The following is a 14,221-nucleotide window of genomic DNA, read 5'->3' as shown; positions in this document are numbered from 1 at the left end:
TCCGTTCTCCAGAGATACAACACTGACCGACCAGACCAACCCCGTCCGTTCTCCAGAGATACAACACTTACCGACCAGACCAACCCCGTCCGTTCTCCAGAGATACAACACTGACCGACCAGACCAACCCTGAGAGAGGAGAGGAGACTACGTGTTTTACGTGTAGTGTGTTTATAAAATGCCTGAGGGTTGTAAAATGACACACCTCAGTGTGTTTGCTTACCAGACAGTGTGTGTGCGCGTGCGTTCACAAGTAATCTAAAGCTATGCGGTCACTACGTCCAGATAGGGAAGCCTGACACAGTCAGACACTAAGCAGGAAGTGGACATGGTAAACAGTAACCTAGACCAGGGATTGGACAAAACCCAACCAAGCAGTATACTATAAGTGTATTTTTCCTCCTCTGTTCTCACTTCTGCTCAGTGTACACATGCTGCTCTTCCTTCAGAAAAGCACCAAAAATGACATTCAGTAGCTACTAGCAGTGCTTGTATAATGTTGAGCTGGATTTGCCTCTTTGCAATTGGTTTATGTTCATTTTCACACGTTAGCATTTAGCTAACATTCTCAAACTAAATACTGCCATTCTAATATCTGAACGATCTGTAATATTCTGAAACCTTCCTGAACTGACCAGAACACAGGATCAGCCATGGACTGGGATCAGTAACACTGAAAATAAGGTATGTTTTATCACATATGAGCCTTAGGAATGTCTTCTAGCCAGGTTTATAATATGACATTTCTCTCTAGCCTATATGAGAATGTCACATGTCAACACCAAACGGCCAGAAAAACAATTGTACCACAAGCCTGCTGCAATGCGTAACTGCAAAAACAACCAGATGTGGCACCAGGCTACCTTCACATGGCATGCACATCCACAGAGATGACCTGGGGGGAGTTAGACAAGGCTGTTTCCACCATGGCCTGGGACAGAGGCCAGGCTGACAGCATGAGGGATGGAAGTGGATGGTCATGATGGGGCAGATCAATGATGGCTACAGGAAGGGTTGACCAATGATGGAACGAGACGGGACGACGGTAAGCCGGTTGGTGTGAGGCGATGGGTGACACCATGGGGGCTAGGATTGCAAAATTCTGTGAATTTCATGAAAAATTCCACTGGTTTTCCGGAAATCCTCCAATTTCCTGCTTATTCCCTCCTGGAAGATATCGGAATGTTGCAACCCTACCAGCAGCTATGGAGGTGACGGCATGGATAGTTACAAGGACGGTTGAACGGTGATGAAACAAGGGAGGACGAAATGATGGAATGGGTGATCCCATGATGGCTATGGGGGTGATAACATGATGACTATGGGGGTGATGGGTGATACCATGATGACTATGGGGGTGATCCCATGGGGGCGAGGCGTTACCTGTAGATTGGGGGGAGGGCGTGGGAGGGTACCTCCGCACCTCCTCTCTTCCTCCAGAGCGCGAGTCAGACGCTCAAACTGATGCTCCTGCTCCCGCACGGAGGCCAGGAGAGAGGCTGCACTCTCACACTGCTCCATTCACACTGAGTAGAGAGGACAGGACAGGGTTCAACCACCTAGCCCCACACTGAGTAGAGAGGACAGGGTTCAACCACCTAGCCCCACACTGAGTAGAGAGGACAGGGTTCAACCACCTAGCCCCACACTGAGTAGAGAGGACAGGGTTCAACCACCTAGCCCCACACTGAGTAGAGAGGACAGGGTTCAACCACCTAGCCCCACACTGAGTAGAGAGGACAGGGTTCAACCACCTAGCCCCACACTGAGTAGAGAGGACAGGGTTAAATCACCTAGCACCACACAAAGAGGAAGGACAGAGTTAACCTGGCACACACAGAATAAACCGTTTTTAAACCACATTCCATACTCTGTTATATTCACACACACAGAGACACAGACAGACAGTTAACCCACAAACACACATTACAGTGATGCTGTACAGAGAAGCAGCAGGGCGACAGGATGCTAATCACCTCCACACTTAGAGATGAACAGCATGAGAGAGGGGAGGAGAGGAAGAGAAGGAGAGAGAGAGGGAGGATAGGGATAGGAGAGGGAGGTTGAGGAGATACAGGAAAGAGAAGAGTGGGAGAGGAGAAGGAGGAAGAGAGAAGGAAATATGTTGAGTTACAATAGGAGTGTGATGACGGGGGGGGGGGGGGGAATTCACATGTTCTTAGGGAAGGGCTGTGGCAGGTGGTGCTCGTTAGCACCTCTTGTCTTCCACAGAGGCAGGTGAGAGCGAGATGAAGAAAGGAGAGAATGAGAGAGTCAGAGCGAGCACCACAGGTTCTAGAAGTCTATTTCTGGGCCCAGAGTTCACACCCATCAGCTCCTGACTGAGCCCAAAACAGAACCAGAAACTGGAACGACAGTAAAAGACGGAACGGACCTTAAAGACACAGTGCAGTGAGAAACATGATTTTACTGTGTTTTATATTCACACTATGGAGGTTGAAATAATACTGTGAAAATCATAATGCCCTTTTAGTGTAAGAGCTGTTTGAAGACTGCCTGGAATTTCAACCTGTTTTGGTGGGTTAGGGTTTGTTAATAGACCAATAAAAAACCCTCTGCCAATAAGAGCTAGTTCTGAGTTTCCCCTCCCCACTCAGACCACTCCCAGACAGCCGGCGCTACAATCTTGCTTGAGAAATTACTCTTAGCGAACAAGCTATTTTTTTTCTGTTTGACCATTTTAATTGAAAACAATCACAGCAAGGTACTTAATTGTTACCCACAAATGATTTAATATTGAGAAAAACAGCTGCATTGGACCTTTAAACTTTAACAGAACCCAGATCCACAAGCAAAATGTTAGGTTGTCGAGGAACCAAACGTAGCTAGAGGATTCAGGACAGAAAACTTGGCCTAACTGGACCAACCATAAACCGACAGAGATTAACTTCCTGGTCAAGTCTTGGGGAAATCTGTAAAAAAATAGGAGTGGGGGGTCTGAAATAATTTCACTACTCGAATAGCATCATGAATCTTTGTCAGATATCCGGTTATTCAAAATACATAGGTTTTTAACCTGAGCTCTACTGCACGAGGGTGATAGCAGCAATAGAGTGCCAGCCTGCTGCCGATGGGCCGGGTAGTAACGTATGAGAAGGGAGCGAGCAGACGGAGGAAGAGGAGAGACACCAAGGTAACTCAGCTACAGCCATGACTAGCTAACTGGTAGCAGTCACAATGTTATTCATCATACAATGTATCATCATATAAGTGCCGGTCTTGAATAGAGTAGCCTAGAGAAGAGCCAGATTTACACTGACCATACAAAACATTAGGAACACCTTATAATATTGAGTTGCACCCCTCCCCCACATTGATGCCAATGCTTCCCACAGTTGTCAAGTTGGCTGGATGTCCTTTGGGTGGTGGATCATTCTTGATACACACAGGAAACTGTAGAGCGTGAAAAACCCAGCAGCGTTGCAGTTCTTGACACATAGCGATGCACCTGGCACATACTACCATACCCTGTTCAAAGGCACTTAAATCTTTTGTCTTACCCATTCACCCTCTGAATGGCACACATACACAATCCAGGTCTCAATTGTCCACTCCCTACTAACCCCTATCAGGCTTCTTTAACCTGTCTCCTCGCCTTCAGATACACTGACTGTATCAGATTTAACAAGTGACATCAATAAGGGATCATAGCTTTCATCTGGATTCACCTGGTCAGTTTGTCATGGAAAGAGAAGGTGTTCTTAATGTTTGGTACACTCAGTGTCGAACGCTAGGCTAATGCTGCGGCCACATGCTACACTTTCGCCCCAAACCCCATTCAGATAAAACAGCCTACCTGTTGGTTGCTGGTTGTAGCTTTCTCCCTCTCAATTGGCTAACTTTTAATTGGGTAATTTTATTCCGTCTAGCGTTGCATTAGTGTACCCTCGCTCCACATTGAGCCTCTTTGATTGGCCAACATAAACAACAAGCTACACAGTGAAGGCCACTGGTCGACTACCAGTCTGTGGCGTCATAAAAACTAACCTACATCGAAAAAGTGTTTTATTCAACTAAGAATCTGAAATGTCATGGTATATTCTTGTATGTAACAATGTCACATGGATATTAAAATGTAATTTAGAAAAAGTTTCCCCAAAAAGTCATACTCACAAAAGTATTTCAATCCTAACGTCCGTTTGGATATTTGAATATTGGAATAACCGTTCACATACCTAGTTCAAAACATAACCGATTCAGAACCACATTAGCCTACATGGAATCAGATCCTTCTTGAGCTCTAGTTATGCCGGAGGACCAGTCATCCAAATCATTTTCACCCTTCAATCCTGTCTCCAGTCAGCCACTGACAATATTCATTACTGTACAGTAGCAACCCCCCCACCCAGTCTGCAGCTGTCTGTGGAGAGTGGATGAACAAAGAGACGTGTATTACAGTAGGTCTGGTATCTGGTCATGGTGACATGAGCTTTATCCTTGAAAACTAAAAACAGAACATCAAGTTTCAGTGAACTTGCTTAATCTCTTCACCCACCCCTTCTCTTTCCGCTTCACACAAACTGTCTCCCCCCCCTCTCTCTCTCTCTCTCTCTCACACACACACACCTCCGTCACACATTCCAACAGGAGTTCTGGCATGTCACATCCTGCCTCAGCTGTTCAGGTTGTCTTTGTGGATTATCCTTCACTTTTTCATTTATCCACTCATCAGTCCCTCTCTCTCTTTCTACCTCTCTCCCTCTTTCTCAGCCCTGGAGTGGTTGCAAGGGGACTTTCTTTCCATTCCTCTAATGATTTCATATCTCAAATCAAATGTTAGTCACGTACACATATTTTGTTGATGTTATCGCGGTTGCAGCGAAATGCTTACGTTTCTAGCACCAACGGTGCAATAATACATAACACAATACACACTAATCCAAAAAATAACAAATATAAGAACTAGAAAGAATGATAAAAGTTGGCCTCATTTATCAGCAAAACATATTTTCAAGGTACCTCTAAAGCAGGCTAATGCATTTAAATTGGGCTCATGGGTTTACACTGACAGGGACAAAACACACTTAACAGGGCAGGACAGGTTCAGATGGGTAGCCTTGTACCACATACAGGCCTCAAATTTCCCAACGGCATCGACGACCCCCTTGTGTGGCCGCAACGCCCCCGAAAATCCATGCCTTGCAGCCAGAGTGTCCGTTGTGCCCTTGGGCTGAATATAATCATTATAATTCCCTTCTCCCGGCTGCCAATCGCCGTGCTCCAAAGCACCTCTCACTCACATGGCTCTCTCATATCTCAATTGTTATTAGCCAACGCCAGTCTCGTGATCAGGTCCTTCTCACAGGCATCTCAGCTCTGAAGTAGGCTCAGAGTGAAGACGGACACGTCAGGGATGCTACGGTGATCCTCCTTATCCAATTCTGAGGATGTTAGAAGAACTGTCCACATTCACTTTTCATCAGTCAACAAGATGAGTAACAAACAGCAAAAGCACTAGCCTACATCAATATACTATCCCAACAGTCCAAAAGTTCACCTATTCTATTGGTCAGATTGTCGTTCTGTGCAAGAAATAAATATTCCAAACAGATAAATAGCCAAATAATTTATTCACATTATAAGCACAGCAATGCGCACACAGCAGTAGGCCATAAGCGCGAACATTCTAAAATCCAATTAGCGCAAAAACTGTTTTCCAAAGTGCACCGAATGGTTTCATATGACAGAGATGAAAATATCCTTCAGAAATTCAGAAAGAGGGAAGATGGCTCAACTAGCATGGGTTGTTAATAAGACTAGGATTATCATCAACTAGCGTGGGTTGTTAATAAGACTAGGATTATCATCAACTAGCGTGGGTTGTTAATAAGACTAGGATTATCATCAACTAGCGTGGGTTGTTAATAAGACTAGGATTATCATCAACTAGCGTGGGTTGTTAATAAGACTAGGATTATCATCAACTAGCGTGGGTTGTTAATAAGACTAGGATTATCATCAACTAGCGTGGGTTGTTAATAAGACTAGGATTATCATCAACTAGCGTGGGTTGTTAATAAGACTAGGATTATCATCAACTAGCGTGGGTTGTTAATAAGATTAGGATTATCATCAACTAGCGTGGGTTGTTAGCCTGTTATGGATAGGGGGCAGTATTTTCACGGCCGGATAAAAAACGTACCCGATTTAATCTGATTATTACTCCTGCCCAGAAACTAGAATATGCATATAATTATTATCTTTGTATAGAAAACACTCCAAAGTTTCTAAAACTGTTTGAATGGTGTCTGTGTATAACAGAACTCATTTGGCAGGCCAAAACCTGAGAAGATTCTGTACAGGAAGTACCCTGTCTGACCATTTCTTGGCCTTCTTGATCATCTCTATCCAAAACAAGGGATCTCTGCTGTTACGTGACACTTCCTACGGCTCCTATAGGCTCTCAGAAGGCGGCAAAAAGCTGAATCGTGGCTTTGCAGGCCCTGGCTGAAAAACATTAGCGCATTTTGATAGTGGTCGATCAGAGAACAGAGACTGGAGGCGCGTGCACGAGGCGACCCCATGTTTTTATTCTTTCGTCTTTGAACGAAAACAACAACTCCCAGTCGGAATATTATCGCTCTATTACGAGAAAAATAGCATAAAAATTGATTTTAAACAGCGTTTGACATGCTTCTAAGTACGGTAATGGAATATTTAGATTTTTTTTGTCACGAAACGCGTCGGGCGCGTAACCCTTCGTCACCCTTGGATAGTGTCTTGAACGCACGAACAAAACGCCGCTATTTGGATATAACTATGGATTATTTTGAACCAAACCAACATTTGTTATTGAAGTAGAAGTCCTGGGAGTGCATTCTGACGAAGAACAGGAAAGGTAATCAAACTTTTCTAATAGTAAATGTGAGTTTGGTGAGGGTCAAACTTGGTGGGTTTCAAAATAGCTAGCCTGTGATGGCGTGCTATCTACTCAGAATATTGCAAAATGTGCTTTCACCGAAAAGCTATTTTAAAATCGGACATAGCGAGTGCATAAAGGAGTTCTGTATCTATAATTCTTAAAATAATTGTTATGTTTTTTGTGAACGTTTATCGTGAGTAATTTAATAAATTCACCGGAAGTGTTCGGTGGGAATGCTAGTTCTGAACGTCACATGCTAATGTAAAAAGCTGGTTTTTGATATAAATATGAACTTGATTGAACAAAACATGCATGTATTGTATAACATAGGCGTGTCATCTGATGAAGATCAAAGGTTAGTGCTGCATTTAGCTGTGGTTTTGTTTTTTGTGACATTATATGCTAGCTTGAAAAATGGGTGTCTGATTATTTCTGGCTGGGTACTCTGCTGACATAATCTAATGTTTTGCTTTCGCTGTAAAGCCTTCGGACAGTGTGGTTAGATAAAGGAGAGTTGTCTTTAAAATGGTGTAAAATAGTCATATGTTTGAAAAATTGACGTTTTTGGATTTTTGAGGAATTTGTAATTCGCGCCACGCCTATCATTGGATATTGGAGCAGGTGTTCTGCTAGCGGAACGTCTAGATGTAAGAGGTTAATAAGACTAGGATTATCAATAAGACTAGGATTCTCATCAACTAGCATGGGTTGTTAATAAGACTAGGATTCTCATCAACTAGCATGGGTTGTTAATAAGACTAGGATTCTCATCAACTAGCATGGGTTGTTAATAAGACTAGGATTCTCATCAACTAGCATGGGTTGTTAATAAGACTAGGATTCTCATCAACTAGCATGGGTTGTTAATAAGACTTGGATTATCATCAACTAGCATGGGTTGTTAATGACTAGGATTGTGTCTTTGGCTGCTGGATAATGAAAGAAAGTTGAGAAGATGAGAAATACTAATATCACATTTACTAAAGTATTCAGACCCTTTACTCCATACTTACAGTTGAAGCACCTTTGGCAGTGATTACAGCCTCGAGTTTTCTTGGGTATGACACCTCCAGCTTAGCACACCTGTATTTTGGGAATATCTCCCATTCTTCTCTGCAGATCCTCAAGCTCTGTCAGGTTGGATGGAGAGCGTTGCTGCACAAATATTGTCAGGTGTCTCCAGAGATGTTCGTTCAGGTTCAAGTCCGGGCTCTAGCTGGGCCACTCAGGGACATTCAAAGACTTGTCCCGAAGCCACTCCTGCCTTGTCTTGGCTGTGTGCTTTGGGTCGTTGTCCTGTTGAAAGGTGCACCTTCACCCCAGTCCGAGGTCCTGAGTGCTCTGGAGCAGGTTTTCATCAAGGATCTCTCTGTACTTTGCTCCATTCATCTTTCCCTCGATCCTGACTAGTCTCCCAGTCCCTGCTGCTTAAAAACATCCCCACAGCATGATGCTGCCACCACCATGCTTCACCGTAGGGATGGTGCCAGGTTTCCTCCAGAAGTGACGCTTGGCATTCAGGTCAAATAGTTCAATCTTGGTTTCATCAGACCAGAGAATCTTGTTTCTCATGGTCTGAGAATCTTTAGGTGCCTTTTGACAAACTCCAAGTGGGCTGTCGTGTGCCTTTTACTGAGGAGTGGCTTCCGTCTGGCCACTCTACCATAAAAGCCTGATTGGTGGAGTGCTGCAGAGATGGTTGTCCTTCTGGAAGGTTCTCCCATCTCCACAGAGGAACTCTGGAGCTCTGTCAGAGTGACCATCGGGTTCTTGGTCACCTTGCTGACCAAGGCCATTCTCCCCTAATTGCTGCAGAAATGTTTTGGTACCCTTGCACAGAACTGTGCCGCGACACAATCCGGTTGTCTCGGAGCTCTACAGACAATTCCTTAGACCTCATGGTTTGGTTTTTGCTCTGACATGCACTGTCAACTCTAGGACCTTATATAGACAGGTGTGTGCCTTTCCAAATCATGTCCAATCAATTGAATTTACCACAGGTGGACTCCAAGTTGTAGAAACATCTTAAGGATGATCAATGGAAACAGGATACACCTGAGCTCAATTTCGAGTGTCATAGCAAAGGGTCTGAATACTTATGTAGATAATGCATTTCTGTATTATATATTTTTTTGTTGCAAAACTGTCTAAAAACCTGTTTTTGCTTTGTCATTATGGGGTATTGTGCGTAGGTTGCTGAGGATTTATTTTATTCATTGTAGAATAAGGCTGTAACGTAACAAAGTGTATGTATGTATATATATATATAGTGAACAAAAACACAAAGTGTTGGTCCCATGTTTCATTAGCTGAAATAAAAGACAGCAGAAATTTTCCATAGGCACAAAAAGCTTATTTCTCAAAACAAATGTACATCCCTGTTAGTGAGCATTTCTCTTTTGCCAAAATAATCCATCCACCTGACAGGTGTGGCATATCAAGAAGCTGATTAAACAGCATGATCATTACACAGGTGCACCTTGTGCAGGGGACACTAAAAGGCCACTAAAATGTGCAGTTTTGTCACAAAACAATGCCACAGATGTCTCAGGTTTTGAGGGAGTGTGCAATTGGCATGCTAACTGCTAACTCCATCAGAGCTGTTGCCAGAGAATTTAATGTTCATGACAAACTATTTGCACCCCGCTTGTTGGAGAGAAAATGTTGCTGGTTTAAATCTTATTTTCTGCAATTATTCACATTCTGTCATTGAAATGTTCTCTGCAGACACTTTTATAGCTCATTTTCTTGCAATTCTATACATTGTGCCATGTCTAATGTGTATTCATATGATATTTGAGTGATTAAATCTATGTGCTAAAAAAAAGATGACATGGACTAGTTATAAAGTTTTAAATAGCTCTCTGGGGTATGCAATGACTGACATGACAAGAGGATAACTGATGATGTACTACCCAATACCAAAATTTCACCTTGTGCATTCTACTATTACAACTTTTAAGAGTAAGTTGAAAGCCGGACTGAGTTTCTTAAAATAAAAATAAAACCACTGCCCTGGCAGATGGCCTTGGTGTCCTGGCAGATTGAACACCTTTTGAAGCCAAATGGCCATGCCCCTAAAATCATGTGCCAGATTTCTAGGATTCTAGGTCTGCGTTCAGACAGGCAGACCAATTCTGATGTTTTTCCCACTAATTGGTCTTTTGACCAATCACATCCGATCTTTTCAGAGCTGATCTGATCAGATTGGTCAAAGGACCAATTAACGGAGAAAAAAATATCAGAATTGGGCTGCCTGCCTAAACACAGCCTTAGACTATGTTGTGAGACACAGAGACAGCAGCTGTTCAGAGACCAGAGGTGAGACAACAGTGATATAAGGCTCTGTCACCCTCAATGTGCTGCATGTAATGTTGACCTCACTCAGCATGCCAGGTAGGGTTCTAGGATATTTCTATCAGCTGTTGAAAGACTGAAGGTGACACCAGTTGGCTAGGATTCTAGGTTCTTTGTAGAGTGTGTTGTAAGACACACACGACGGCTATTGAAACAGACAGCAGTGATATCACGCTCAGTCGCCCTAAAGGCTGTTGAATGAGACAGCAGAGATATCATGCTGAGTCAACCTAAAGATTTGCTTGCCACCATGTATGGCTGTACTGTGGTGTTGTGTTTCTGTGTTATATTACATTACTTACAGGCTGTGGAAATCATTTCCCTTTTCAAGGAGAATAAAGTATCTAGCCTAGGCTGTATGCATATATGGAGATCTCTGAGCATCAGGCTTCATCAGTATTTCTAACAAGTCCAGTCCAGCGCAGGCCTTAAGTGCAGGTGGAGGCCATCGTTAGCCCCTCCATTATTAAAGCAGTTAGCCCAGTGGTGAATCCTGTGTGTCCACTAATGGGATAGCATGGGTATTAGACAGCTAAGCTATTTACTGCTCCCGACCCGACACTGTTCTCACACACAACTAACCCGCCAATGTGCATGATGCATTCTCAGTCAACATATGTATGTAGGATTGTAGGTAAATACTACTAACTGCGCTAGATCAATGCCAGCAGCATACCACCCTGTAACCCAATGCTGGCTTGCCCCTGAAGCTAAGCTGGGTTAGTCCTGGTCAGTCCCTGGATGGGGAGACAAGACGCTGTTGGAAGTGGTGTTGGAGGGCCAGTAGGCGACACTCTTTCCTCTGGTCTGAAATAAAATATCCCAATGCCCCAGGGCAGTTATTGGGGACATTGCCCTGTGTAGGGTGTAGTCTTTTGGACGGGACGTTAAATGCGTGTCCTGACTCTCTGTGGTCACTAAAGATCTCATGGCAATTGTCGTAAGGGTTGTTAACCACGTGTCTTGGCTAAATTCCAATCTGGCCCCTCATACCATCACTGCCACCTAATCATCCCCAGCTTACAATTGGCTCATTCATCCTGTCTCCAGGTCATTGGTATAAATGAGAATGCATTCTCAGTCAACTTACCTGGTAAAATAAAGGTAAAAAAAATAAAACGCATCTGAAGAAAATATCAAAAATATAATAAAATAAACCATTTCTAAAAAAAGAGTCTCAGCGTGACCAGTTAAATCTCCAGATACAAAAGTCACCTCACTCAGTAGCAGTTAGCTTCCACTGACATGAGGCCTGATCCCTATGTTTCCATACTACATGGAAATAATAGTTTTATAGTGGTTTGGTAGTAATATGCAAGGACCACACACAAACTTGATTCCCCAGTGTTTACTGAGTGTCATGGCTGCTGTGTGGTAAAGTATTGTTTTGGTCTGGTCCCCGTAGTGGTGCTGTGTGGTAAAGTATTGTTGTGGTCTGGTCGTGTGTGGTAAAGTCTTGTTGTAGTCTGATCCCTGTACTGGTGCTATGTGGTAAAGTCTTGTTGTAGTCTGATCCCTGTACTGGTGCTATGTGGTAAAAGTATTGTTGTAGTCTGATCCCTGTACTGGTGCTATGTGGTAAAGTCTTGTTGTGGTCTGGTCCCTGTACTGGTGCTATGTGGTAAAGTCTTGTTGTAGTCCGGTCCCTGTACTACTGCTGCTGACTCAGACACATTTGAATGGCTGGTGACAGAAACGGGCAGTTGGTGTGTGTGTTTTAACCTTGGTCTCAGTCCAAACACCACCAGTGCCACTCCTAGACTTCCGCCTATGTAACACTCCCCGCAGGCAAACTAAATACTGGCCAGACTATGGTGGCCTCTGACACACACACACACACAGTAGAGGCACATTGAGCAGTCGCAAGACAGACCTTCCAAGTTCCAAGCAACAGTACAACGTTAGACATGTTAATTCTCTGACTGGGGAAAAGAGAGTCAGATACACAGCAGCATGATGTCATGCTCAATCGAATATATGGAGGGAAGAGAATGTGAAAGAGCCACACCCGTTGTTTACATACAGGTAGAGTGGAGTCATGCACAACCAGTAAAGGTGACCAGGAAATGAAATGGCTGACATGTTCACTCTGAAAACCAATGCCAAATGATTGCATTTATTTTTTTAACACCAAGTTAACAGTTCAAATATAAACACACCTCAGGTGTAGCACCAAACTAGGAAGGTGCAAATCCAGTAAAAGCAGGCTTCCGTGTGTCTGGGCCACACCCATAGCATGACTTGAAAGGCTGTCATTACAGAGGTTCATAAATGATACTCCTGGCATAAACAGCACCGACTGTGTGCTGGAGCTAGGCTACTACATTGCTAGGCTACAACTCTCAAGTCACTAGGAACTCAACGACAGTCATCTCACAGATTACATTTGCAGGTAAAAACTAGAAGTTTTCAATTTGGTGAAGTAAACTACAACTACTGAAAAGAGAGCATGTACTAAATCGTCCCCTCTCCTTCTCCCAAATTTCAATTGGTCAATGTTGCCAAATGTCAAACATTTGGCAGTGTTGCGCTGGAACCCCCCAGCTGACAGCTAAGATAGTTTGACATGTGTATGTATGGTGCTCTTTTTGATCAATAGATACTGGTAGTGAGGAGCGACAAACCACGGAACTGTAGCATACAATATAAAAGCAGAACAAACCAATGCATGGCCCTGGTCACGTCTGGTGGAGACCCTGCATTGAAATAGTGTGACCTGAGAAGGTGGCAATGGCATCGCCGTTGGACTCTGAAGTCTTTGTACATACCACATGAGAGTGCAAATGAAACAACCACACCTGACTCTACCCCACCCATTGGCAGGCAGCCTAGCGGTTAGGAGTGTTGGGCCAGAAACCGAAAGGTTGCTGGTCCAAATCCTGAGCCGACTAGGTGAAAAATGTCAATGTTCCCTCGAGCAAGGCACTTTACCCTGATTGCTCTTGTAAGACACTCTGGATAAGAGCTTCTGCTAAATGACTATGTAAACCCATCCTATTCCAAAACGTGGCCAAGACCCACAAAACAGGTTCTTCTCTTCCTCTCCCGCCCCCCTTTATCTTGCTCTCATTGTGAATATATCAAAGAAATCCAAGACATGAAAAGAGGGAGCAACCCCTTCATAACAGAAAAGGGAAAAAAAACAAACACGGATGGTGTTGGACAATTATTACTGTACACCGCCGTGTAACGTTACAGTAGTCGTTAGTACACTTTGCAGCTGTTTCATGCCTTCACAACGTACATCTAGATATATCTCATCCTTTCCACATGCATTTCTTACAAAGACTCTTGGCAAATATGACAGGAGATACAGTTTAGGCCAGAGCAAACACTTCCTAAATAATGTAACGTTAGTTAGCTACCTTGGCCAGTCGAGAACAACTTCTCACAAGAGTCATTAACGCTACACCACTGCTACACATCAACAGCATTAGAAAAAAAACCAGCTAAAACTCCCTCTACACATGATGGTGGTGTAATAGAGACCTGTGATAAAATGATTAACGTGGACTTTGACTCATAGTTCGCGAGCGGGCTGGCCAACGTCCGTGTACGAGGAGTACCTAGTAGCTCACTCTCCCGAAGGGCTTTGACCTAACGACTACAGTGTGCCCAACTTACTGTCTGCCGGGAGTCAGTAAAACACATGGAACTTAAGTCCAGAAAATGCTTGATAGGTAGACAACTTTGTAAACTTCACATATCTCAATTGCTTGTTGGGTAACGTTAACTAGGTGACAAACGTTACACTCGCTCTCAAGCAAACGTTAGCTCGTTGGCTGGTTCGCTAGCACAAACTAACTAGCGAGCTAACGACGATTATTTTACGCTAATGTTAGCTTAATAATAGGTAACTAAGCAAGTCGCTATTATTGGACAGTAGTACAATGAGTGCAAAACAAATACAGCGGAATGCTGTAGCTACATTATAGTTAAGCTACAAATGCACTAACAGTAAACATCTAATGTTGGCTAACC

At 43.6% G+C, this 14,221-nt stretch overlaps 1 protein-coding gene across 4 annotated transcripts in view; it reads right to left on the bottom strand.

Annotated features, from left to right (window-relative positions):
* LOC106610489 (catenin delta-1) overlaps positions 1-14,221 on the bottom strand; it is a 40,043-nt gene that overhangs the window by 25,334 nt on the left and 488 nt on the right. For 3 of the 4 annotated variants that reach the window (XM_045722996.1, XM_045722994.1, XM_045722998.1), the window contains exon 2: positions 1,384-1,526. In XM_045722996.1, the coding sequence (XP_045578952.1) occupies positions 1,384-1,521 (138 nt within the window). In that variant the 5' untranslated portion in view covers positions 1,522-1,526. Of the gene's footprint in view, positions 1-1,383; positions 1,539-14,221 lie in introns of those variants that run through there. The other variant, XM_045722995.1, reaches the window with a different exon arrangement.

This window comes from Salmo salar, chromosome ssa08, assembly GCF_905237065.1.
Source record: "Salmo salar chromosome ssa08, Ssal_v3.1, whole genome shotgun sequence".
Classification (NCBI taxonomy): Eukaryota; Metazoa; Chordata; class Actinopteri; order Salmoniformes; family Salmonidae; genus Salmo; species Salmo salar.
The sequence above is the reverse complement of the archived record's forward strand: the minus strand, read 5'-3'. Positions and strand labels throughout refer to the sequence as shown.